At 32.0% G+C, this 26,097-nt stretch overlaps 1 protein-coding gene across 1 annotated transcript in view; it reads left to right on the top strand.

Annotated features, from left to right (window-relative positions):
* The window catches only part of LOC108917037 (zinc finger protein 570-like), an 89,271-nt gene extending 63,674 nt beyond the window's left edge, over positions 1-25,597 (top strand). The window contains exons 3-7 of the mRNA XM_023454362.1: positions 1,685-2,209; positions 12,119-12,741; positions 15,861-16,048; positions 24,969-25,136; positions 25,374-25,597. Coding sequence (XP_023310130.1) covers positions 1,685-2,209; positions 12,119-12,741; positions 15,861-16,048; positions 24,969-25,136; positions 25,374-25,597 — 1,728 coding nt within the window. The remainder of the gene's footprint in view (positions 1-1,684; positions 2,210-12,118; positions 12,742-15,860; positions 16,049-24,968; positions 25,137-25,373) is intronic.
* Positions 25,598-26,097: the final 500 nt, after the last annotated feature.

The raw sequence follows: 26,097 nt of genomic DNA, 5'->3' as shown, positions 1-26,097 counted from the left end.
CATGTTTCTTCCTATTATTGTGGTAGGTCAGAAGATATTAATATTGTACCTGCAAAAATATTTCTATCGATTTGTTTACTCTTCAAATATCCTTTCCAAGTTTGTAAACATCTTGTATATTTTAACACTTAATAAATGAAGTGAATACACAGAGCGTCCGCAGTATAACTACCGCATGTCTAATAAGTGATAGTATAGGTCAAAATAAACAAGAAGATTGTACAAGATCCTAAACTTAATCGTTTTCCAGAAAACACTAATTGCATGGAACTTTACGAAGTTCAGAATTAAAACTTGCGAAATAAAAAAGTTGCAACAATGGCTAAAATTGTTTGCTTTAAGTTTAATGATAATTTATTTCTCCAAATGCCTTATTTTATGCAAAATAATATAATAAGACATAAAAATATAATAGAACATAATTTGTAATGTTTCTAATTTAAATTACACATAATTGTGTGATATAACTTATGGGGGGCGTTTATATGAGCAATTTTTGTCCAGCATTTTAGAAAATATAAGCCAGTTAGAAACAATATCTCTTCATTGTACCAGTTAAATAAGTTTTCCCCAGGGTATAAGACAACTGACAATGCATTCAAAATAAGGAAAAAAGCATATTTTAACCTCGTATGTTTATCTTATGTTTCCTGAATTTTGCACGCCAGTTAAACATACTGAAAATAGCATCCGGTACTATAAACATAATTACACCCCGCAGAATGCTTTTAGGAAACTATTAACACATGCATTAAACACAATTATTGAGTATCTGTACAAATTTGCAGCACAAAACAGGAAAGATAAATTTTCTGATGTTTACATATTTTCCGTGATCTTTCAATGCGAAAAATTAAAGAAAGTTGCTCTAGTTTAGTGTTACGCTTCGTCACTTCCTGGATGGATCTACTTGCTCTATCATTGTCTTACTAAAAATGCGATTACTTGTTTATAAAACGCCACCCTTAAATCTAACGATCCAGCAATAAAACCCAGTTGACATATTAATATAAACAATTAAGATTAATTTTCTGTTGTTTTTTATTGTTCTTCGCGTTTCAGTTTTAAATTTTCAGTTATCAGTTGATTAGAGAGTGTACGTTTTTTGCTGTTTATAATTTTTTGTATATTGTTTTATTTACATTTTCTTTACCGTGCGTTAGTATCACATGCTATTAATTTATAGAGAAGCAAAGGACAACTCTTACGAAACGCGACGTATTTATCGTCACCAGTATCCAGGTTTATCATGCGTTACATCATTTGATGTGTTGTCCTAGCATGTTATAGATGCCGGTAGTGTTATTCCTTGTTCACAATGAAGGCCACAATGACAAATATTCGTGCAGATAGAGTAGCAGATATGTACTAAAACTTATTGACGACAATAATGGTTTTTTGGTGATTACGAGTAAGCATTAATACTAAAAATACACATTTCAATCAACGAAAAATCTTTAAATATCTTTGAAGCGGATAGACTTTGGACTTATGTATGTGGAATAAAATTTTGTGTTTATTTTGTAGTATTCTATTACATTTGTGACCTACACAGAGGACATCCTGTAGATTGTTCCGTTCGGTTTTTTCTTCAACCCATAATTTGGTAGTTCTGATTCACTTTCTACCAAATCTAAAACTGGCTGTTCTTTGCAAAGTTTTAAGAACAGGTTCTTTGTTTCAGGCACTACTAGTTGACGACGGCTCAGATCCAACAGTAGTAATCCTACCAGATATTAACGGAAACATAATGTCGCTGGTACTAGATTACATTTATACGGGTAGCGTGGTGGTCTACTCAAACACCATCCACGATTTCATAGCGGTTGCTGGTCTTCTAAAAATACACCTAGACTTAGAATACCCAGACGGAGTATCACCTCCTTGTAGCAACATTTACAAAGAGACAAAGGCGAACAAATGCCAGTTCGATGAAGATGTAGTTAGGAAAAAAGAAGAGGTGCCTTTTCAAGAGAAAGTAGAAAGTTTAGACGTGGTTTCTTCTAGCAATCCAGAGGTGTACAGTAAGAAGAATCAGAGGAAGTTGCCCAGTTTGGTACCCATAAGCACGGTACAGGCTCAGAATAAGTTGAGGTCCAACCAGAGGAAGTTGTACAGCTACGTCTTACCCAGTCCTTGGTGTCCTAGGGTGGAAAGGGTGTTTGGGGATCCCAGGAATGATTGCTTGGAAACCCAGGTGAGTCAGGAGGTTCAACTTTTACGTTTAGATGAAAATTAAGTTTTAGAGTGGAAACAGAAACATTTTTTCGGAACCACTGCATATTTGCTGCATTGGTTTAACATACCAGATGAGAGTTCTTATATACAGGGTGTCCGCGTTTTTTGTAGCAGGACTTTCACAACTTTCAAAATTTCAAACTTACCAAAAAGCAGTGGCGTACCATATTTTTTTCTATTTTTATCAAGCTGGTATCTTGTGACGCCACTGGAGAAAATAGGACAAATTAAATTATGTGAGAAAATGAGTATTATTATTACAAACAAAGTTGCCAAGTTTCAACAAAGTCTAAAAAGGGGTTTTCGTTTTACAAATAAAAAATCAAATCTCATTTTAAACTTGAACACTTTGTAAATCGAAAACAACGCATCTATACATATATGTTTATATGAACTTTTTTTTTAAAGGACTTTTAGTTCAAGTTGTGAAAGTCCTGCTACAAAAAACGCGGACACCCTGTATTCAGTATCTTGTTTTTTGGTTTTACTAACCTTCACCAATGAACTTCTCATCACAGAGAAACAATGTAAAAATCTGTTTCGTTGAAGTCTCTTCTGTATGCAAGGTATTTTGTGAGGAACTGTACAAACTGGCAAAGTGATAACTACGAAATTATGATTAAAAAAAATCATGATCAAAATCGTGAATACAGGCTGTTACAAATTCGCTTCTCACTACAGGGATCTCGAAAACGGTAAGAGATACATACAAATTAGCTTAAATGGGGGCAAATTTGTGTAATCAGGGGACCAACATTATGCCTTTAAAAAAATCTGGGCTAACATGATTGGTTTTCGAAATATTTGAAAAAAAATCGAAATTTTGGAAATCCGTTTTTGTTACGTTACATATAAAAATTGATTATGCCATTCGATAGAGGGAAAAAAGTGGCCATGAGAAAGTGTTCTTCTTTTTTCAATATCACCTCAAACAAGGCTGAAATGAAACAAAAACGGATTTCCAAAATTCCATTTTCCAACATTTCGGTTTTTTTCAAATATTTCGAAAACTAATCATGTTAGCCTTGATTTTTTTGTAACAGCCTGTATACAGGGTGATATATGAATGTTCAGTAAAACTTTGATTACCTTTTGTGGAAATTTACTTATATTTTTTACACAATTTACCACTGAAGAGGAACAAACACGAATTCAGATTTTCAAAATTCTAGGACAGTATTGAGAAATTTCCTATTTGTGATCACTGAGAGAAGTGGACCCTGTGCATTTTTTCTGTTGTTTCATTTGTTTTTTGACGCAGTTTCTTTGACTTTTGAGTTCGCGATAAATTTTTGGAAATATTTTCTTTAATCAGCTTTTCAATATTATTTTGGAGAACAGTTAGATCTAATATTTGAAGGATATTTCAGTATTCATATTAGGTTGAATACTAGATTAAACAATTAGGTTTTTTACTAATAATGATGTTATTTATTACCTATAGACAGAGAAATATATGACAATAATTGAACATTATTAAGTAAAGCTAACAATTATTTTCATTTTCTGTAAGAAAATGAGAAAGGTATTTTTACTTACCAAGTACATATCTGCATACTCTTCAGTTGTAAATAAATGCGTTTTTTATTTAGCATTTTAACGCTAAGGGTTAAATGAATAAACAAAATGACACAAATAATAATTATTGTTAAAGCAACCGTCTTTCTTCTAATTTGATTGAAATATGAAATTATATATTCTAAAATGTTTGTAACTTCTAAACAATACGATTCGGGCCTATGTTCATATAAGAAAGAATGTTTGAAGTTAACCCAGCTGCCCGTTGTCAAAATATTCAATTGATAACACAGGCCCACAAAAAAGTATCGGATCTAGTATTCAGGCCCTTGCATCCCCATGTATTTTTTTCCGCTGAATCCGAATCTGCCTTCAGATCTGGCCCAACGGGTCTGAGTTTTCGGGAAAATTCAAAAAACAGGTCAAAATTCACAAAAAACGTCATTTACGATCGACGAAAGTTATGAAAAATCAAATAATTCTACCAGCCGATTTTTGTTGGTTGTTAAAAAGAAAAACGATAAATAGAGGGACTTAACGAAAGCGTTATAACAACAAAAATAAGAATGATTTATAGATATCGTCTTCTTTTGTTTAGAAAGTAGAGTATTCTACAAGTTTTATTGCATTCTCAATCTTCTATGCTGTTATCTCATCTCTCAGTACAAAAAGTAGATGGATAGATGGGTGGTCGGGTGGGTTTTATAGGTGGTACAGGTGGACGAATAAATATGCGTATTCATGCATGAACGACTGGATAGAAAGATGTATGAATTCATAAATGGGTGGGTGGATAAAAAGATGGATCCAGAACTCTGCANGTTGCAGATTAATAAATGTATTACCAAAATTTCTTTGATCTCTAATTTGTGACAAAAATATCACTCATGATTTTAAATCACTGGTCTATACACCCTCAACATGTTCTACGAAATAATAGAAATAGGAGTAGTCACAAACGTGATTTTTTTCATTACCCTGCGGAATTTTGCAGTTTTAACTTTAAGGGCCTGTTAGCCTTCTATAGTGCAGGGTCAAAATAAATTAATTCATACAAATGGTGATAGCCAATATATATATTTTTTAATTCATGGTTCACCGTGTATACTTCTTTCTATGTTAAACCAATTTCTTTAATCATTTTGAAGAACACGTTTACATCACCATAAACGAATTGATTATAAAATTTATATCGAGTGCGGCTTTTGTAATATGTAATACGAAGCTGTTCTAATTTTTCAAATGGATCTTTAAAGACACACATTATATATTCTTAGGTAAGAGTACCGCGGCCTTAAAAAACTAATCACTCTCGACAGTCAGATATTTTTGCTTCTATAACAGTTATTACCATTAGTAGGGTAATAAAATCTGCTGTTAAATAACGTGTTCTGATATGCCGACGACTAGAAATGAAAGTTAATAAGGCGTTACGGGTCTGTCTTTAAATCGTTCACTTCTGCCGAATTATTGTGTGTAAGATGTGCCCCTTATTTTCATCTAATAATAATTCGTGCAAATTCCTGTAGGTTGCTACATATTAAGCTATAATTCAAATAATTTGCAAATCTTACCTCACGAAAACACTTTCTTTGACTAGCAAGTCTGCCATCGATTTCGATAGACTGAAATGGCGATCAAATAATTCTAACTAACATATAAAAACTCTGCTTTATTGGCAATTTTATGCTTCTTTCTGTAACCGTAAAACTATAATTTTATATATTAATTTAGATACAGACATTCGCTACGATCTTAAAAAGATAATTTATTAATCACTTTGCATCAATTACTTATCGAAATTGGTGGTAATTGTGTCTAATTAATTATAATTACATATTTATTAACTGGTAATATCACCATGTTTTTAAATACTGAAAGGTGGTTAAACAGAAACAGACGGCATCGGACAACAGAATAATTTAGCACTTTGTGTTTAATTATCGAATAAATAAAGAGTGATGTGGAAGTCGTAAATGTATATATGAAATATAATTAGAATGCTTTTAGTATGGTCTTTGGGTTCTTGGTATACCACACATTAAGAATAATTGCTAAATTTTGACGTCAGCAAAGTAACTATATACATATACGAGGTGATCCTTAAGTACGTTTCGATAATAAGGGGGTGATTCCTCAGTTAATTCTAAGAAAAAGTTCTTATGAACATACGCTTTAAGCAGCGTAGTTTCCATGTGTATGGGTAATTTTAAAAAATGGTTTTTGCTTATGGAACGGGGGCGAGGGAGGATAGTAATCTGATATATGGCACAAAACTGAGGAATTGATAAAGCTGAATGTGTTCAAGAAGTTCGGTTATTTTCTAAACAGACCTCGTATATATTTGTTGAGAAAATAATGGTCCGCCACTGATTTTGAAAGCAAATCCTTAAAGTTTCATTAAAATCTCTACTCCTCTTAATCATCGTATGTTATATACATTCTAGAATACCGACAGTGTTATAAAAATACTTTTGTATGATTCTATTATGCAATTTCTTATATTCTTTACATTATCCATCGGCGTTGCATATACTAAAGTTGTCCCCAAAGGAAGTAATCAAGGATATTTAAATCTGGTAACATGGTTGGTTTGGCCGAACTATGTCAAATATTGTGTACAAACATTCCCGAATCACTAAACTACAATGAATAGACGAAAAACGGTCCATTTACCATACATTAGTTGTTGTGACGTAGCCTATGTATCTGGTCACCTCTACATACAGACTTCCATGACACTTCCTTAGCCTTAGCTATAAATCTTTGACCTGTCCTTGTTGTTCTCGGGCTAGGTTCTGTGGGGGCGGACGCGCTATCAGAGCCACTAGACCGACCTTAATGTTCATTTTGATTGTTAGTTCTAAGGCGTCTAGTAGGCCAGGAAAAAGAGCTGGGAAATGACCATTTCGCGACTTTTTGTTTCGGCAAGCTGAATTTTGACTATAAATGCTAAATATTATGTACAATAACATATTAGTTTCCACAGTCATAAAAATGAGGGGAAGATTGTTTACAGGGTGGTTAATTGTGTAATTTTTACGTAAATTCACGTTTTTCGCTTATAACTTTTCTCCGTTCATTTCCACGAGAAAACAGTGAAGTACTTTTTCTTTCGTCTTTAAAAGACCTACAAAACTAGCTCTCAAACGTCAAAGAATATTGATTAGATCAAAAGTCATATACAGAAGAAGTTAATTTATGACTTTTGAATTAAACATTTATAAACTGCGTTATTATTACCAGAACGTTTTGGCATCGCATCCTCACATTCCTAATCTAATCTAATAACTCACACGAAATCTGGAATCGGTAAGTTGAATAGTTTACAAGTTATTGCCTTATAAACAAATTAACTAATTATTCGTCTGGACGATCCCGAGCATCTTCCACAATTGCACCGATTTTTTTCATGGTAGATTTCATAATAATACATTGAAATCTATCATTTTTTTTTAAATTTTAAATTTGCAACATTGAAAGTTTTTTATTTTTTAGCCTTAGTTGCAAAATGAAATATTCGACGCACGCGCGTGATATCGTTATTTATTACATATTCGGAAAGCTTAAGAATAGAGCTTTAAGTTAAAAAAATCGTTAAGATTCGTTGAAAAATAACGGAGTTATAGACTGTCAAAGTTGACGGCCTATTGTGAAACAAATTAGGTTGGTAGCGGCAAAAAAAAATACTGTCATAACCGACAACCCTAGTACTTTCCCAGATAAAAATATTTTATTTGTGGAAGTATGTTAAGTGCATAAGAAATATTGTCAANGAGGATCTTCCGCAATTGCACCGATTTTTTTCATGGTAGATTTCATAATAATACATTGAAATCTATCATTTTTTTTTAAATTTTAAATTTGCAACATTGAAAGTTTTTTATTTTTTAGCCTTAGTTGCAAAATGAAATATTCGACGCACGCGCGTGATATCGTTATTTATTACATATTCGGAAAGCTTAAGAATAGAGCTTTAAGTTAAAAAAATCGTTAAGATTCGTTGAAAAATAACGGAGTTATAGACTGTCAAAGTTGACGGCCTATTGTGAAACAAATTAGGTTGGTAGCGGCAAAAAAATACTGTCATAACCGGCAACCCTAGTACTTTCCCAGATAAAAATATTTTATTTGTGGAAGTATGTTAAGTGCATAAGAAATATTGTCAAGTCAGTGGGTCACTTGATTTTCGGCGAGCCGTGGCGCGGCGGAAGGGTGGGGGAAGCGAACGACAGTGAGTCCGAAGAAAATGACGATAATATTCATAGTCCTGCCGTTAAAAAAGCAAAATTCGCTGGAAAATAATATATTTGATAATCTGCAACTCCGTTGTTTTTCAAAAAATCTTGACGATTTTTTTTTAACTTAAAGCTATTCTGATAAGCTTTCCGAATATGTAATAATATATAACTATATCACGCGCGTGCGTCGTATATTTCATTTTGCAACTACGGCTAAAAAATAAAAAACAATTCCAGGTTGCTTTGAAATTAAAAAAAATAAAATGATTGATTTCAATGTATTATCATGAAATCAACCATGAAAAAAATTAGTGCGATTGTGGAATATGCTCGGGATCGTCCAGACTAATAATTAGTTAATTTGTTTATAAGGCCATAACTTGTAAACTATTCCAGATTTCGTCTGAGTTATTAGACAGTGATAAGGAATGTGAGGATGCCATGCCAAACGTTCTGGTAATAATAACGCAGTTTGTAAATATTTATTTCAAAAGTCATAAATTAACTTCTTCTGTTTATAACTTTTGATCTAATCAATATTTTTTTACGCTCGAGGGCTAGTTTTGTAGTAAAAAAAAAGACGAAAAAAAGTATTATACTGTTTTCTCGTGGAAATGAACGGAAAAAACTTATAGGCGAAAAACGTGAATTTACATAAAAAATTATACAATTAACCACCCTGTAAACAATCTTCCCCCATTTTTATGACTGTGGAAACTAATATGTTATTGCACATAATATTTAGCATCTATAGTGATAAATTCAGCTTGCCGAAACAAAAAGTCGCGTCCAACTCTATATTTCCTAGCCTATAGGAACAGCCATACTTTAAATACCAGCATGGGCTGCGAAATCCGTAAAACCCCTAAGGTAATCTCCAATTATACTCATCCAACCGTTTAATGAGACCTGATGTTTGTAATTAACTTCTCTTGTCGCGCGAGATTTTTCTTATGTCCATTGATGGTTGTCNTTGATTAGATCAAAAGTTATAAACAGAAGAAGTTTATTTATGACTTTTGAATTAAACATTTATAAACTGCGTTATTATTACCAGAACGTTTTGGCATCGCATCCTCTCATTGCTTATCACTGTCTAATAACTCACATGAAATCTGGAATCGGTAAATTGAATAGTTTACAAGTTATTGCCTTATAAACAAATTAATTAATTATTAGTCTGGACGATCCCGAGCATCTTCCACAATTGCACATATTTTTTTCATGATAGATTTCATAATAATACATTGAAATCTATCATTTTTTTTTTAATTTCAAATTTGCAACATGGTAAGTTTTTTATTTTTTAGCCTTAGTTGCAAAATGAAATATTCGACGCACGCGCGTGATATCGTTGTATATTACATATTCGGAAAACTTATGAATAGAGCTTTAAGTTAAAAAAAATCTTCAAGATTCGTTGAAAAACAACGGTGTTACAGACTGTTAAAGTTGACAGCCTATTGTTAAACAGATTAGGTTGGTAGCGGCAAAAAAAATACTGTCATAACCGACAACCCTAGTACTTTCCCAGATAAAAATATTTTATTTGTGGAAGTATGTTAAGTGCATAAGAAATATTATCAAAAATCAGTGGGTCGCTTGATTTTCGGCGAGCCGTGGCGCGGCGGAAGGGTGGGGGAAGCGAACGACAGTGAGTCCGAAGAAAATGACGATAATATTGATAGTCCTGCCGTTAAGAAAGCGAAATTCGCTTGAAAATAATATATTTGACAGTCTGTAACTCCGTTATTTTTCAACGAATCTTGACGATTTTTTAACTTAAAGCTCTTTTCATAAGCTTTCCGAATATGTAATAATATATAACTATATCACGCGCGTGCGTCGTATATTTCATTTTGCAACTAATGCTAAAAAATAAAAAAAAATCCAGGTTGGAAATTTGAAATTTAAAAAATAAAATGATAGATTTCAATGTATTATCATTAAATCAACCATGAAAAAAATTAGTGCGATTGCGGAAGATGCTCGGAATCGTCCAGACTAATAATTAGTTAATAACTTGTAAACTATTTAACTTACCGATTCCAGATTTTATGTGAGTTATTAGACAGTGATAAGGAATGAGAGGATGCGATGCCAAAACGTTCTGGTAATAATAACGCAGTTTATAAATATTTAATTCAAAAATCATAAATAAACTTCTTCTGTTTATAACTTTTGATCTAATCAATATTTTTTGACGCTCGAGGGCTAGTTTTGTAGGTCTTTTGAAGACGAAAAAAGTACTATACTGTTTTCTCGTGGAAATTAACGGAAAAAACTTATAAGCGAAAAACGTGAATTTACATAAAAAATTATACAATTAACCACCCTGTGAACAATCTTCCCCCCATTTTTATGACTGTGGAAACTAATATGTTATTGCACATAATATTTAGCTTCTATAGTGATAAATTCAGCTTGCCGAAACAAAAAGTCGCGTCCAACTTTATATTTCCTGGCCTATAGGAACAGCCATATTTTAAATACCAGCATGGGCTGCGAAATCCGTAAAACCCCTAAGGTAATCTCCAATTATACTCATCCAACCGTTTAATGAGACCTGATGTTTGTAATTAACTTCTCTTGTCGCGCGAGATTTTTCTTATGTCCATTGATGGTTGTCAATTTCTTTAAAATTAAAGAGACCCTTCAGTAAAAATAATGTGACCTTCAGTTAATTTGTAAAGTACCAATTGACAAAAGTTCAATTGAGGACAATCATCTGGTTATTACCAGATGATTACCAGAGCATTATTATACTTGCATTCACTGAATATGGTACTAGTAAAACTGATAATACTATAAAATTGGTAATTGAATAATACTTTGGTAATAAAAATAAATTGGTAATTAATTGAAAAATGTTTTAAAATTGTTTGGTGTTTTACATTAAATAAAGCACCCCCTTTTTCGGGTAGTTCGTTAAGTACAGCCTCTTTCAATTGAGGTGTTGCAACTATTTTATGTTTTGGTTAAGGCTTGAAGCCTCTGATGGCATCTTAATATATCCTTAAGAACTTGTTTTCAAATTTTGATATCCACTTAGGACATACAGGGTCGGAAAGTCCCCATGGTTCATCGGCCGTTACGTGAGAGCGATAAAATAAGTTATAGAAATCCGTACGATAGAGAAAGATGGCTATAATGAAGGCGTCTAATAGCCACCGCCCATTTCGTCCTTCCACAAATAAGAAGTGGATCTTATATTCACAGGACCTTTTTCCTTATAATTAACTAAGAAATTACACCTTTATTATCGGAATGTTCTTAAGGACCGTATGAAGTTTAGAAGAAATTATTTTTTGCACTCCTTGAACTACAAGTGCTAATTTTATCATTATTTTCAAGGATTAAAGTAAACAAATCTCACACTTAGAATTAAAACTAAATAATTAAAGCTAAATTTAGCTCCCAGAGAGCGTTGCTTTTAAATTGTTGTTTTATCTGCAACTTCACGGTAGATTTCGTAAAAAAATAGTTTTTTAAATTTTTTTTTAGTGAAGAGTTCCATTTATTTCAATTTCCATTTGAAATAATATTTTTTTAAATATCACCGACATAATACACTGTATTTTTAATGTTCTATTTTGGTAACCTCCAAGAATCGAAATCTCTGCATCTTTAATTTTGGCAAGCGATAATAATACATTCAATATATAACATTTAATTAATAATTGGTCATAATACTGGACGTGTTACCTGTTCTTTTTTTGCACTAAAATATATAAATAATATAATTACTGCTGCTAATTATGACATATACCATGCTACAAATTGTTACTGGCTGTTATTAACCTCCTTAAGGATAATTTAGATTAATAATTGGTATTGATATATCGACTATGACTTTCTTCCACTCAACTAGAAAAGTATAGGTTGTCTTTTGGCGTGGTATTTATGAAAGGTATATATTAATTCTATTGAAGAGTCTTAGGGTTTTAGCAAGGTAACAAGGTAGTAGTTATATTTAATGTTTCTTGTATGTAAAAAATAACCTTGAGCATTTTTTAAATAACAAATCGAAGTATTCTGTTAATGCATCAAATTATTTAGCGATAGTTAAGTCCTGCTTTTTTATTACTTTCTGTATAAGTTTTCCACTTAACTTTTTACAGATTTGTCCAAAAATTTACGCTAAAAATATCGAGGGAAACGATTCGAACAACAACTTCCAGATTCAACCACCACAGCAAACACCTTCAAATCTTAGGATTCCAAAGAAATTAAATGACATAGTATCTTCCATACACCAAAAATCGAAAGAGGCTTTTCACATTAGGGAAAATGATTCTAGATTGGACGCTCTTTCATTCGATGCATTCGGTGTAAGCAATCTAAAAGCCTGCGACACGCTGAGGCAAGTAATTTCCAAAAAAATTGAAAACGTATTCAACTTGACCACGACCAAATTCCAAGAAGATAATCAACACATTTCAGTTAATAAAAGTATACAACCGAATGTAAAAAACAATGCAAATAAAGATATTGTCTTTAATACAGTTAAAGAAACTGTAATTAATACAAAGAAGGAAGTTGTTGCTAAAGATAAGACTCCAAAATTTCTGCCAAGTGATGTAATTAGAGACAGTAATTCCAATCATTCCACAAGCAATGACGGAGAGATTGACAAACAGTATGAGGAAAACAAAACTGAATCTAGTGACAGCAAAGAAAAGCCCTTCAAATGTGAAGATTGTGCTAAATGCTTTAGTCAACTGAGGAATTATAAATACCACAGGTAAGTTCTTCTTCTTCTTTTGTATTCATTTTTTGTCACTATTTTCCTTTTCACTTATTTAATTCGTCTATTTGTTAATTCCTGTTACAGCTCCTATAGCTTGAATTTTCCTTAAAAATTTCCTTCTTCAACGTTATTCCTGTGTATAATTTTGATAGTTTTGCTGATAAAAATACAATGAGAATAACGTTCTTTTTAGTGACACTGTTCCATTAATATCAAAAGAACTGCTATCTTTGTCTACAAACTCTGATGAATCATTAACAACTTTCTTGGTTTCGCAACTAAAAACCTTAATATATTAAATTTTAGAAATCATTATGTCACAAATATTTCTTCTCACAATAACATAATAGTTACGTTATGTAAATTGGTAAGTAGTAGAACCTGATTTGTTAGTGTCTGTCCTTGAATGTTTTTTTTTGCCTTGTTAGTGTTACGAACCATCACAATTTACATCAAATACCTTTATATAAAAAACTCAAGCCTACTTCATTCAAGTATCGGAGAAAAAAACTCCTACAAAGCCAATTACGATACAAAATTGAAGAGGATTAGGCGAGTGTTCTAGTGATTTCATCCTCAGTCACACGTCAAACAACTTAATAAAACAAACGCTTTGACTAATAAGTGTAAACATTAAAGCTGAATATACTAACGGCACTTCTGCTTCTCTATTATAATGGGAGGGTATAATATTTTCTTAAAATATTCGAATTGCTGATTAACGGTTGGTCAGTGTTAACAGGACTAATTTGAAATTTAATGGTGACCGATAGTTGAAGGTACAGTTTTAGCTCAGTATATGACGGTTTTTAGGTCCGAATTCTTGACACATGCACTGATTGACGTGAAATTTTAACAATAAATAGAAAATTGATCAAGAAACAAAAGTTACATAGTGCCGATGCGTGCTTTCACCCTGGGGGGTGAAGAATAAAGGGTGGATTTTAAGGGTTGAAATGTTGCTACAAATCAAAAATTATTATTCAAAGCATAAAACAATGTTTATTCTATTGGCATAACACTCAAATCTATGGTTTTTACGTTTTTTGCAAGAAGGGGTAGTTTTCACCCCCTAAAAACAATAAGCATACAATATGGATATGTAACTTTTGTAAAGGAGGGTGAAATGAGCTTACTCACCAATTTAGGTAATACCCTATTTTTACCGTTGTATACTGGACTATTTAAACTTCAAAAATAATAAAAGAGCAATAATAAAAAAGAGATTGTAAGATAAAGGATCTCAAATTGCATTTAAAGCGTTTTATTACAAAATTTGTTACAATTGTTTCCGTAGATTGTTTTTTTTTTATAAAATCGGTCTTACACTTGTAAGTTTCATAAAATTTGGTCAATATTTTACATTTTTAATATATTTTATATCAGGCTTTTTTCGAAAAACATAAAAGAGTAGTAATTTGTAGAAAATTGAAAGACGAATCCAAAAATATCACGATCGTTACCATAAATCAGTGGCGTAGGTACTATTTTATTTAGAAACATATACCACCGATCATCTTCGCCACTGGATCATCTAAATTTTAGTAAAAGGCCTCAGATTTTGGACAATATTTACATACATACATGTGCCCAATGTCAAATTATTTCACTTACTAGTTTTTAAATTATTTAAAGAAATTAAAAACATTTTTTCACTTTAACATACTGTATCTTTCTAATAAAAACTTTATAGGAAAAACTCCCCTTAAAATTCACCAAAGAATACGAGGTTTCAATTTTGGTCACGGTTCATTCAATCACCCTTTATTTTATCTCAGTTTCTATGCGCGTAAAATATGAGGTAATAATAAAAATTATTTATAGTAAATAGATTAGGCGTTAGGTGAAAACTATTAAAATCACTTTGATTTACGGATTAGAAATGGATAATGAATTATTATTAATAATAATTATTATTATTAGGTATGTGAAATGACTTTTTAAGATCTTCAGCTGCAGCAGGTGTGAGCTTTAATTTAATAAATATGTGTGGGCATCTACTCGTATTAAAATATATTTTGCAACTATTAAGATGTAAAAGAACAACGATTGATTTTATTAACAATAATTTATTTCTATCAAAAATTATATCTTAGCTACTGGAATTCGTTTAATTATTTATTATTTACAACTTCATCTAAGAATAAACCTACTTTGGTTTAAATGTCAATATTTTTTTTTGTAAAAAAAAAGTCGTCAACACTGTCAAATGTGAAATAGGTCTAATTTTAATCATGCAAAATTTGAAGGTAATAGCTCTCAATGTTTGTCTAATTTTTTTTATAAAGAAAAAAATGTTCTGTAACTATAATGCGATGAAGAAACCATTTTTCATCTCAGTAAAATGACTTTATCGATACGAAATAACAAATTGTTTCGACGTATGCTGTGCTTATCTAAAAAATGTTGTCGCCAACTAATTAATTTATGATATGAAGAATATTTTAACTCGTTTACTCTCAGAAAGAAATTAATGTTATTATCTCACTACTGTTATGTATATTTCGTGTTTAGGTGACAAGCTGAATGATTAATTATAGGCTGAAAACAGCTTCTTGAAATATTTAAGTTTAAAAATATTGTATGGAGATTATTTAATATATGTTCCCACATATAATGACTTTAGATATAATATTTTTCATAAAGATAATAAACCACAGGGCCCGCCTTAACAAATTCATTACTTCTTACATATATTTCATAGGTTTATATTATGACAGTAGTTAAACTTTACAAATTAATTTCTTTTGGGCTTACAATTAGATACAAATCGTCTAAATTATCACTGCATCTTTAACTTCTCTCTTCAACTTCATCTTGTCTGCCTTTCATTCTATTAATTAACTTATCTCTGCATATCTACGTCTATCTACCAATTGCTATCCTTTTACTCTTTTTCTCTTCATACAATCTGTTTGTCTTAATGGTTCTTTTCACTATCGTTTTACTGCAATTTTTATTAAATTATTAGTTTCCATTGCATTGTTATGACTGTTAAATTGAAATCTGTGGGAACAATTAAATAAAAGACATTTTTCTCAAAACTCATCCATTTGAATCCAATTGAAAACCAAATTAGATACTCCTGAAAAAACAAAACAATGTCTTTTTAGGTCGGTGCACGAAGGAACCAAAGAATTTGCAGCGAAGTGCCCAGAATGCGGAAAGATCTTCAACGACAAAGGCTACCTCAGCAGTCACATGAAGATACATCGAGACAAGAAGGAGTACGCCTGTCCCCACTGTCCAAAGCGATTCAATCAAAGGGTGGCTTACAACATGCACCTGAGGATTCACACAGGTGAGTGTTGGTTTAATCTTTTAAATATCTACATAGTAAAGGATTGACATTTTAGTTTCGTCTTTATGTACCTCTAACATGGGGTTGACCGACACTATTACCGAGATCTTTGTGTATTAACCAACATACTAGAAACATATATCAAAATTAAAAACATCTCAAGCTGTTTAGACATTTATTTTTTTTTAACTTTGGAAACTTTATCGTTTAAACGACGACCTTATGTATTTATTTAACCAAATTATCTTCATTTTAATCATAAAATACGTCCCTGTGTTTTTTTGCACGCGCCAAGAAAACACCCTGTATGTTACAATGGACGACGCCAACAGCAAAACAAATTCCGAGCCGCATTCTAAGAGCACAAGTAAACAAATCAGTTATTTTTAGCAACATTCATCCCGATCAACAAGAGATACTTATTAAAAAAATAGGTCCCGTTACCAGTCTGTTTAACTAACATTATTTGTTATAATACAAACAGGGGCATATAACAAATTACCTAAAATTAACACCTACGTGTTACATTTAACAAGTGGCGTGTTTTATACAAATAAGTATCGAAATTATTTATGTGATAATGCGGTGACTAAAACGTCATTGATTTGTGACCCGTTTTCCAATTGTGAAGCCTCGACTTCGAACTAATTTTAAATGTTTCTGTTTCTTGTTTACATTGGGTTTGGAATTTGATTCTATAATTAGGTATATTTCGCGTTAGTTTCCAAAAATATATAAATGTATTTTACAAGTTATACTTGGACAACCTCTTTAGAGGAGTTATGTCAATTCTCCTTTTTAAATCTGGACCTGGAAGTTTTAAAGAAACATTCGTGGATCAAAACTTCTTTACTAAAGTTTTGTAAAGTAATTGCCATTGATACTTTACAATAAAAAATTTTACCTTTATTTTACAACTCAATTTTTTGTTGGGTATTTTTCTTTTTAGACAAGGCGAAAACCTCGCATTCGTGGAAGAAATTTTCCGACTCGATTTTTTTGCATATTCAGATTCGCGAGATGTTCCTCAACATGAATCAAGATAATGCCGGCCGGAAATCTAGTGCCCATTTGTTTAAACAAACTTTTTTTAAACAAATTGTAAAAATTGGTTTTTTCACTCCGGAAAACAAAAAAGTTCCTATGCACTATGCCTCTAAAATTGATAGTTTTAAAGTTATAAATAATTTAAGTTGCCAAAAATGCGAAAATGACGATTTTCAACGGCCGATTTCCGGGTTAAAAATTGTTATTTTTGATGTTGCCAGGTACCTAAATTAAAGTTTAAACATCTCCCTACAAGATGCTGAAGAGTTTTTGGAATTCGCATTATTCTAAAACCTTGTTTTATAATTGTTAATAAAGCGCTATGAACCGCGCGCGCGCCTCTCTCATACGCGGATTCGCCATTTCGGAGTGAAAAAACCAATTTTTATAATTTGTTTAAAAAAAGTTTGTTTTAACAAATGGACACCAAATTTCCGGCCGGCATCATCTTGATTCATGTTAAGCAACATCTCACGAATCTGAATATGTAAAAAAATCTAGTTGGAAAATTTCTCCCACGAAATGCGAGGTTGTCTATTTGTCAAAAATCGGAAATCCAACTTTTTGCAATTATGATTCTACATCTACCTCATGGGTTTTTAATTTGAACTAGAAATTTAATTCTAACACCAGTACGCGTGCCTCCGACTTCTTCAAACCGGTTTGGTATTATTTGAAACCCACTCGGAAGGTAACTTAATTTATAAGTACTTACTTGACGGGCTCTGTAATCGTTTTGTATCCTTGTATCTCCTTTTCTTTGTTACTATACCGCCAGGCAATTTATTTCCTATCAGATTAATTGGCAGTGTAACTAATATTGAAGATCTAGTATTACTTTAGGTACAGATTCAAATTGCTCTTCAATACAGGGTGTCCCAGATTATACAATACTTCCAAACTGCATATAAATTATCGAAATATTCTTTGTTAAAATGTCAATGCGTGATCTAAAATTATCAGTTGTTTTATTTCCACTTACATTAAAATCGTCATTAACAAAAACTGTAATCACATTATTTTCATTTTCAATAAGAAAGATTTTATGAAAATCCAATTTTGGTATTCTATTTGGAAAGTTTTTCTATAACTAGGTACTTTATTGTGGTACCCTTTGATCTCTGTAGAGTCTACTAGTATTCTTAGAATTCGAAAATTTCAACTCTCTCGCTACTATGATCACGTGGATTCTCACACTGTTTCTGGCTACCTCTGGTTGTTGGTCGTCATATCGGAGATCAATTTTAAAAATCGTAACGGAGGTGATTTGTTGATATTCGTTGCTCGTAGTCAGCGGCCACATCAACGATCTAACAAGTAAATTTTTTTTTTGTTGTAAATGTTTTTGATTCATGACTTTCCGCTTCTAAAGAAAAATATGCCGCATATGAAAAAACTCAGATCATAAAACTTTGCGATTGGAAAACAGAACTTTGCCGAGCAGATGTTTCATAAGGATTATTCCCTATAAAACCACTATAAATCACGCCTTGAAATATAGGCATGAAATTAAAGAACAGCCTGTACACTTCTTCGAACACGTTCTGTGTAGGGCTATAAATTAATGAGAATTTATTACAATTTATGGGCTAACGCCTTTATATTAATGTTCTACCTGAATGATAAAGTTAACAGTTACTACATGTCTGTCCACTGCAGTTAGTGAAAAGAAATGTTATTTTCAACGGTAGTTCAAGGTCGTGTGACCATAGCATGAACAAAAAAATGTAAATGTGCCTGTGGTTAGAGTAGAGGTCAGCTTGATTCGACGGCTTCCAAAATGTAAGTTAAGGTTGTGCCTCGACAAATTACGTACCTACTCATCATCATTACTACCGCTTCCAAAACAAATTATGAGATTTGATCGTGATAATTCATTTCAAGAATATGAAAGAAAAGTTACATTAACAGTATTAGTCCAGTCGCTGAAGCATTTTGGCTACTATTTTTTCGGATGGAATGGATTGACGTGAAATTTGAACTGTAGCTAGGGTAGCCCAAGAAACAAAAGTTATATAGTGCCGATGTATGCTTTAAGGGGTGGATGCCACCCTTTCTGGAGGGTGGGAATTTGTTTATTAAAAATAACCTCACGATTCGATAGAGGGACTTTCTATAAGAATTTTTTGTAGTCAATACTTTTTGAGTTATTTGCGCCTAAACATGTTCGTTTTTAGCCCAAAAAATGCATGTTTTTGCACCATTTTTCACGAATATCTTAAAAACCACAAGTTATGATAAAAAAAATTAATCGCATTTTTTCTTTAAAATTTTCGGTGCGGGTAAATTACCATCATCTTTGTGTATTTTAGAGCACTTGTGAACTGATTTGAGTAAGTATTTTAATAATATACATACACACATGTATCCATTTATAATGTATATAATTGTTTTTTATTTTATATAAATTTAATTAAAAAATGTTAAGAATAAATTAAATAAAATTAAAAAAATAATAATTATATCATCTTCCATATAATTTTTTAGAAATTTTTCTATAAGGGGTAGAGTTTTTTATGAGGGGTAGGTCTTCCATAAGGATTTTTTGGGTGGCTGAAAAGTTGCAATATATCATATATCATTTGAAAATGCATAAAAAGTTTATAATTCAACATGCATACTATTAAAACATCTCAAGTTTTCAATAATATTTTATTTTATTATAAGGGATGGTTTGCAACTTTGTAATGAGTCGTAAGCTTTCTAATGAATAACAAAAGAAATGCAATACATTTTGAATGCACCAAAAGAATATTTTAAACTGTTAAAAACTTTTTTCTACTTTTTTGGCCATTGAAGGTTAGTTTTAAGGATTTTTAAGGGTTGAAAAGTAATTAAATTTCATAAATTATACAGGGTGGTCCGAATTTTAAGCAGGAAACTTCAAGGACAGATAGATCTCTTTAAAATAATAGGAGTTTGCCTTATAAACATAGGTCTGGAACGGCCTCGTTTTAGAGATACAGGGTGTTGAAGTTGTTAAAAAATATATATTTTTTGTTTATATCTCAGGAATGTATTAACCGATCTCAATAAAATTTGGTACAAATAATGTACGATAGTAGGTCTTGCATTCCCTAAAATATGAGCTCTAAAGGTTTAACCAGTGGTGTACAGCTGGACAGGGGTCACCCCCTTTCTATAAAAAAAACCTACGCCACTCTATTTTTTACAAGTTATTGTAACGGATTTATATTCTAATGCACTACATAAGTAAAAAATGTGACCTGAATTTTTTCCCTAAGGTTCACCATTTTCAAGTTATTCATACAAATACAATCCTCTTGTGGCAGACACTTCAATCATAATATTACAAAAATATTTATGTTTATGCATAAAAGTAAGTGCAATTTGTAAGCACATCAACAAAATTCTTTCCACATCACTTGTGAGGTAGTGTTCCTGGTGTGTTTTAGTTTTCCCTGGAGGAATTATCTTTACAAATAAGAACAATTTAAATCAAAATAATAATAAAAATACATGTATTTTACCAAGCAACAACAACTAAACAAGAAACAAAATTAACGTTAAGTATTTACAGCAATTGTTTAAAATTCGAACCACCCACATCGATACATTTCTGACATTTTCTATTAATGGAACTAATTGAAGCTCATATCATGTGGTGGTTTTCTTTTAATTCATTATACCTGTCTTCTATTCGCTGCATTAGTTGTGGTCTAGTATTGGAGTAGAGTAAACTTTTCAAGTAGGTCACCCCAAACATAGAAGTCCAGGGAGTTTAGATCTGGCGATCTGGCTGGCCAAGACACTGGACCCTCGGCACCATTATGGTTGACATTGGCATTTAGTCTTCTACCTATCCATCATCTCATATAGTTTTCATTAAGAAATTCTTGTATTATTCTCCCAAAATGCGCAGGAGCACCATCCATTTGTATCCAGCTATTTTGTCGTACTTATGTTTAATGGAACATCCCATAATAATTCAAATAGATGGTTTTCTAGAAAGTTTAGAAATGACTCCGAATTTCATGAGGATTTTCTTGTAACCAAATATCCAGATTGTGAAAATTTACTACCCCTCGCCTTGTGAACTTAGTCTCATCGGTCCAAAGTATTTCTGGTAAGAATTCAAACAACTACTGATACAAATTCAGGCGTCTCTATGCATCTCCCGGAAGTAAATTTTGCACACGTTGTAAATGGTACGGATTTCTGCCATCCTTACGTAGAACTTTTCAAATTTTCAATTTACTCACCCCAAGTTGCCGAGACGTTCTTCGTGTACTTAGCCGAGGATCGTCGTCAAATGCTTTTAAAATTTCATTTCTGTGCCTTTCATTCCTTTGTCGTGATTTTCCAAATATTGTTTTAATCCAAAAATATGAAAGCGATAAGTGTAAAGAATTTTGTTGATGTGCTTACAAATTGCACTTACTTTTAAGCATAAACATAAATATTGTAATTTGTAATATGGTTAGAAGTGTCTGCCGCAAGAGGATTGTATTGGTATGAATAACTTGAGAACGGTGAACTTTAGGGAAAAAATTCAAGTTACCTTTTTTACGTATTTTATGTATTAGAATATAAATTCGGTACAATAGCTTGTAAAAAATACAGTGGCGTAGGTTTTTTTTATAAAAAAGGGGCGACCCTGTCCAGTTGTACACCACTGGTTGGACCTTTAGAGCTCATATTTTAGGGAATACAAGGCCTACTATCACACATTATCTGTACTAAATTATATTGAAATCGGTTGATGGATTCCGGAGATATAAACAAATAATCAATTTTTTTTAACAACTTCAACACCCTGTATCTTTAAAACGAGGCCGTTCCGGACCTATGTTTATAAGGCAAACACCCACTATTTTAAAGAGATATATCTGCCCTCGAAGTTCCCTGCATAAAATTCGGACCACCCTGTATTAAAAAAACATGAAAGGGACTTTATCCGACATATTTGAACATGAATTGAATCTTTAAAATACGTAAATCTGCGATTTTCGCATTTTTTTCGTACAAGGGTAGTTGTCACCCCCAAATAAAAAAACACACACATCTAGACAACATAACTTTTGAAGTAGGGGGTCAGATGAGCTTGTATGCAAATTTTCAGGAAAATCCATGCTATCCGAAACAATTGGGAGCTTTTACTTTATTTTCGCCTTCAGGGACTGGACTATATAATTTGGTGTCGACTTTGGTGTCTATAAGGTGTCTCCGTTAATTGAAGCTTTGACTTATTATAGTTACCAGTATGTTTAACAAAAATGGCTCAATATTTGAACAATGTTCGTTCTTTTTTTTTCACCTTATAGCAAATATATCAAACCACCTTAATTTGCATAGTATGTTTTTTTAATTGTCTTTCTTTTTATTCTGAGATGAGGCTCAGCAAAGTTATTAATAACTTTGTTCAAAATCGTAAAAATAACGGAAGAGCTATTTGAAATAATTTGGAAAATCATCATAATGTTCAATTCTTATACTAAAGGCTGAATTATCCTAGTATAGTAATCGTTTTTCTTTTTTTGTCTTCTTTTTATTTTATATCAGTAACCCACGTACGGCGCCATGTCTCATAAAAATAGTGTTGATTAGGGTTTTAAAGAATTTCAGTGTGTAAAATGATGATATTCGCGGTAGTGATGAATTAATTGATATGATATTAGTATACTGGAAGTGTAGACAAAATGCTGCTTTGGCATCGCGATTGTATGCCGAGTTAAAAGGAGAATCCTAATTTAAAAATAAAAAATCCGGTACAGACCAACACATTACGTACCAACAGTATCAACTTTATGTAATTTGGAGTTTTTTTCCAAAAGCAAATTTCATCTTCAAAATAAACTGAATAAAATTAATTAAGACAAAACCTAGTTGAAATATGTGTCAAAGAAAATTCTTGGTCAAACACTTGAAAAGAACACCATATTTTCCCTCTCAGAGAAACTAGCTTCTCGGACTTATCTTATTTTGTACCAAAATATATTTGTATACAGGATGTTTCTGAAATAAGCGCGTTCCTTGAAAAGGGTGATAGAGGCACAAAAATAGGCAGCTTTTATTAAGCAACTAAATGGTTTAAAACATTACATTTTAAATTGAAACAAAATTTTTCACATGAAGGTTTAAACAAATTTAAAGCCATTCCTGGTGCGGCAGCCATCTGTATATTTGATATAGAGACTGCTGCCAATTGCTTAATAAAAGTTGCTCATTTTTACTATACAGGTTGTCTAACGGTGACGAGACATTAGACATATTTCAGAGACTACTGTTTCGAAAAGATGTGTATTTTACAATAATAAAGTTAGAGCGATAAAATTTATAGGGTACATAACTAAAACTCTAAGCTTTCCTGCCATAATTTCAAAATGACTTAATTTCATACAGGGTGGTAGAAATTTAATGCCGAATTTAGTCAACTTTAAACCATCTTAACTTATTTATTTTTAAATGGAACACCCTATATATTTTTGCGCAAGAGGTGAGGAATCCTCACCTCATTGGTTTGGTTTTAACAGATATTTTCTCATTTCAATTCGTATTCTGACGTTATTCATTTTTATATATTGTTTTAACAATATAATACAAAATATGAATATGTAATTGAATTGTTGTTTTACATAATATGATTAAAGGAAAAGATGTTAAACAATGTTTGACGCACAATTATTTTAATTTTTACATAAAGAAAAATATTATTAATGGTTATTATTTTTTTTATTTGAAAATGGGATGGGAAAATTCCGAAACGATCGTAATAAAATCTACCTGTTCTTCCAGTAAATTAATAATTACTCAAGAAATTATATGATCAGAAAGAAATTTTATATGTTTAAGATAGGTATGAAGACGCATTTTAATTTAAAAAAATTCATATTCCATACTTCTATCGACAAATACAGTAAATGAAAAAAAACGCTCAATAATAACAAATTATTATTTTTATAAAAATATAATACATAGTAGGCTATCCATTTGCATAATCAAAAAAAGATGTATTTGGGTCAGGTGTACTCATAGTGATAATCAGGAAGATATTTAATCTAGGAACATACATTTGAATTAACATAAATACATGTTATGTATATCCTTAATCGGGGTATTAATTTTATTAACGAAGCACAGCGTAGGTATTTGCATATTAAGAATCCATCAAAACAACAGGAAAGGATGTCTTATGGATTTACATAAGTAGGATATTTATTTAGAAAACTAAAGATCTTTTCTGGGTGTTTAATTTTTGGTTATCCATTTGACATGTAAACGTGTACATCTTATGGATGTGTTCAATTATAATATTCATTTGATCAAGAAAAACGGTAACCAATACATGTACAGACCCATGGAAATAAGTTTGCATCTGAGACAGCTCCGCTATGCTTACTGAACACGGCAAGGGAAAGCTCCAGCCAGCTCCTATCTCGCGCTGCTCTGCCTGAGTCAGAAGCTCAAATTTGTTTGTATTGTCTGTACATTTTAACAACGCCCAATAAAACTGCAGAAAAGAACGACTTATGGATACATTTAAAGCGAATGTTCATGTCTGTATATATCAAAACATAACATCTCATGGATGTCCAGATCTCAGTAAAAACCAGATAACGAAAGAACATCATGTGCCATATGGGTTCCTATTAAAATGAGACGATTATGGATTTATCAGGAACACAGCTTCTTCGATATACCATACTTGTACTGTATGTTGACTGAAAATGAATCTGGTTTATTTAAACATATTCTTGAGATTTTAATTTGTCAAATTTGTAAAACTCACGGAATTTTTGACAATGACATTGTTAATTTTTTAAATTCTATTGAACTTGAACATAAAAGTGACGTATGTTGCCAATATTCTCAATTCCAAACTTGACACTTTATACTGACTCGTATATTTCAGGTGTCAAACCTCACGAATGTTCAATATGCGGCAAGAGCTTTTCGAGAAAGATGCTGCTGAAACAACACCAGCGAGTCCACACCGGAGAACGACCTTACTCTTGTCCGGAGTGTGGAAAAACATTTGCCGATCGTTCTAACATGAGTTTACACGCTAGATTACACACAGGTAGGACTTCTGCACTTTATAGCTAAAACAAACTTTGTTTATTTTCAAGATGCAGTACAAATTGTTGGGCAAACACATATTCAATAAACTTTGCTAAAATCCAACGCATCTTCAAAATAAATGGTCTATTTTAGTTTGGTTATTGACTTCTTTAGAACATTATTAGGACTTTGTGTAGGATTATGCTAATTACTTTTCTATTTTTGGACGTTTACATTAAAAACACTAATTTTGCAGGTGTAAAACCGTATGGGTGCACCTTGTGTCCCAAAAGCTTCACCAAAAAACACCACCTAAAGACCCACATGAACTTCCACACCGGCTTAAAGCCCTATACTTGCGAGAAATGCGGCCTGGCCTTTTCTCAAAGTAGTAACATGAGGACGCATTACAAAAAGTGTATATTAAAAAGCAGTTCGTCTGTCAACAGTCCATCCGACATGCAAAGGGACAGTTCATGATTATTCTTCAAGAAAAAAACCAATTTATAAAATTCAAATCTTTCTAAAAATAAAATTTCCCTTCTCCTATTCCTTTAAGTTTTACAAACTGCTGTTTTTTTCTGACGTGAATCGGTTACTGATTCATTTTTTAAACAGTTACTCAAATACTGCATTTTCATTTTGTAGAGGGTGATTTAGAACTTATCCAAAAAATTTTGGGAATAGATACGTCATGAAAAATGGAGTAAAATCCTTATTGTCTTCGAGAAAAAAAAATATTGAAGCCTCTAGCGTCATTCGTGTTGTACGCTGTGCACAATGCGGCCCCAGGCGATTCCGAATACTAAAATCCGATGTTGGTATTTAAATTTTTGCGATAGTGTTTACATTAGTTTTTCAAATGTCGAAAATGGTTTACATGTATAGCAACTCGGAAGTTGATGGATATCGTTTTAATGGTGAAGCAAGACAACGTTTGTGTAGTTCGTAGAAACTGGGTAATACGGGCCCAAATGTGT

Source organism: Anoplophora glabripennis, unplaced genomic scaffold (assembly GCF_000390285.2).
Source record: "Anoplophora glabripennis isolate ALB-LARVAE unplaced genomic scaffold, Agla_2.0 scaffold69, whole genome shotgun sequence".
NCBI classification, from domain to species: domain Eukaryota; kingdom Metazoa; phylum Arthropoda; class Insecta; order Coleoptera; family Cerambycidae; genus Anoplophora; species Anoplophora glabripennis.
The sequence above is the reverse complement of the archived record's forward strand: the minus strand, read 5'-3'. Positions and strand labels throughout refer to the sequence as shown.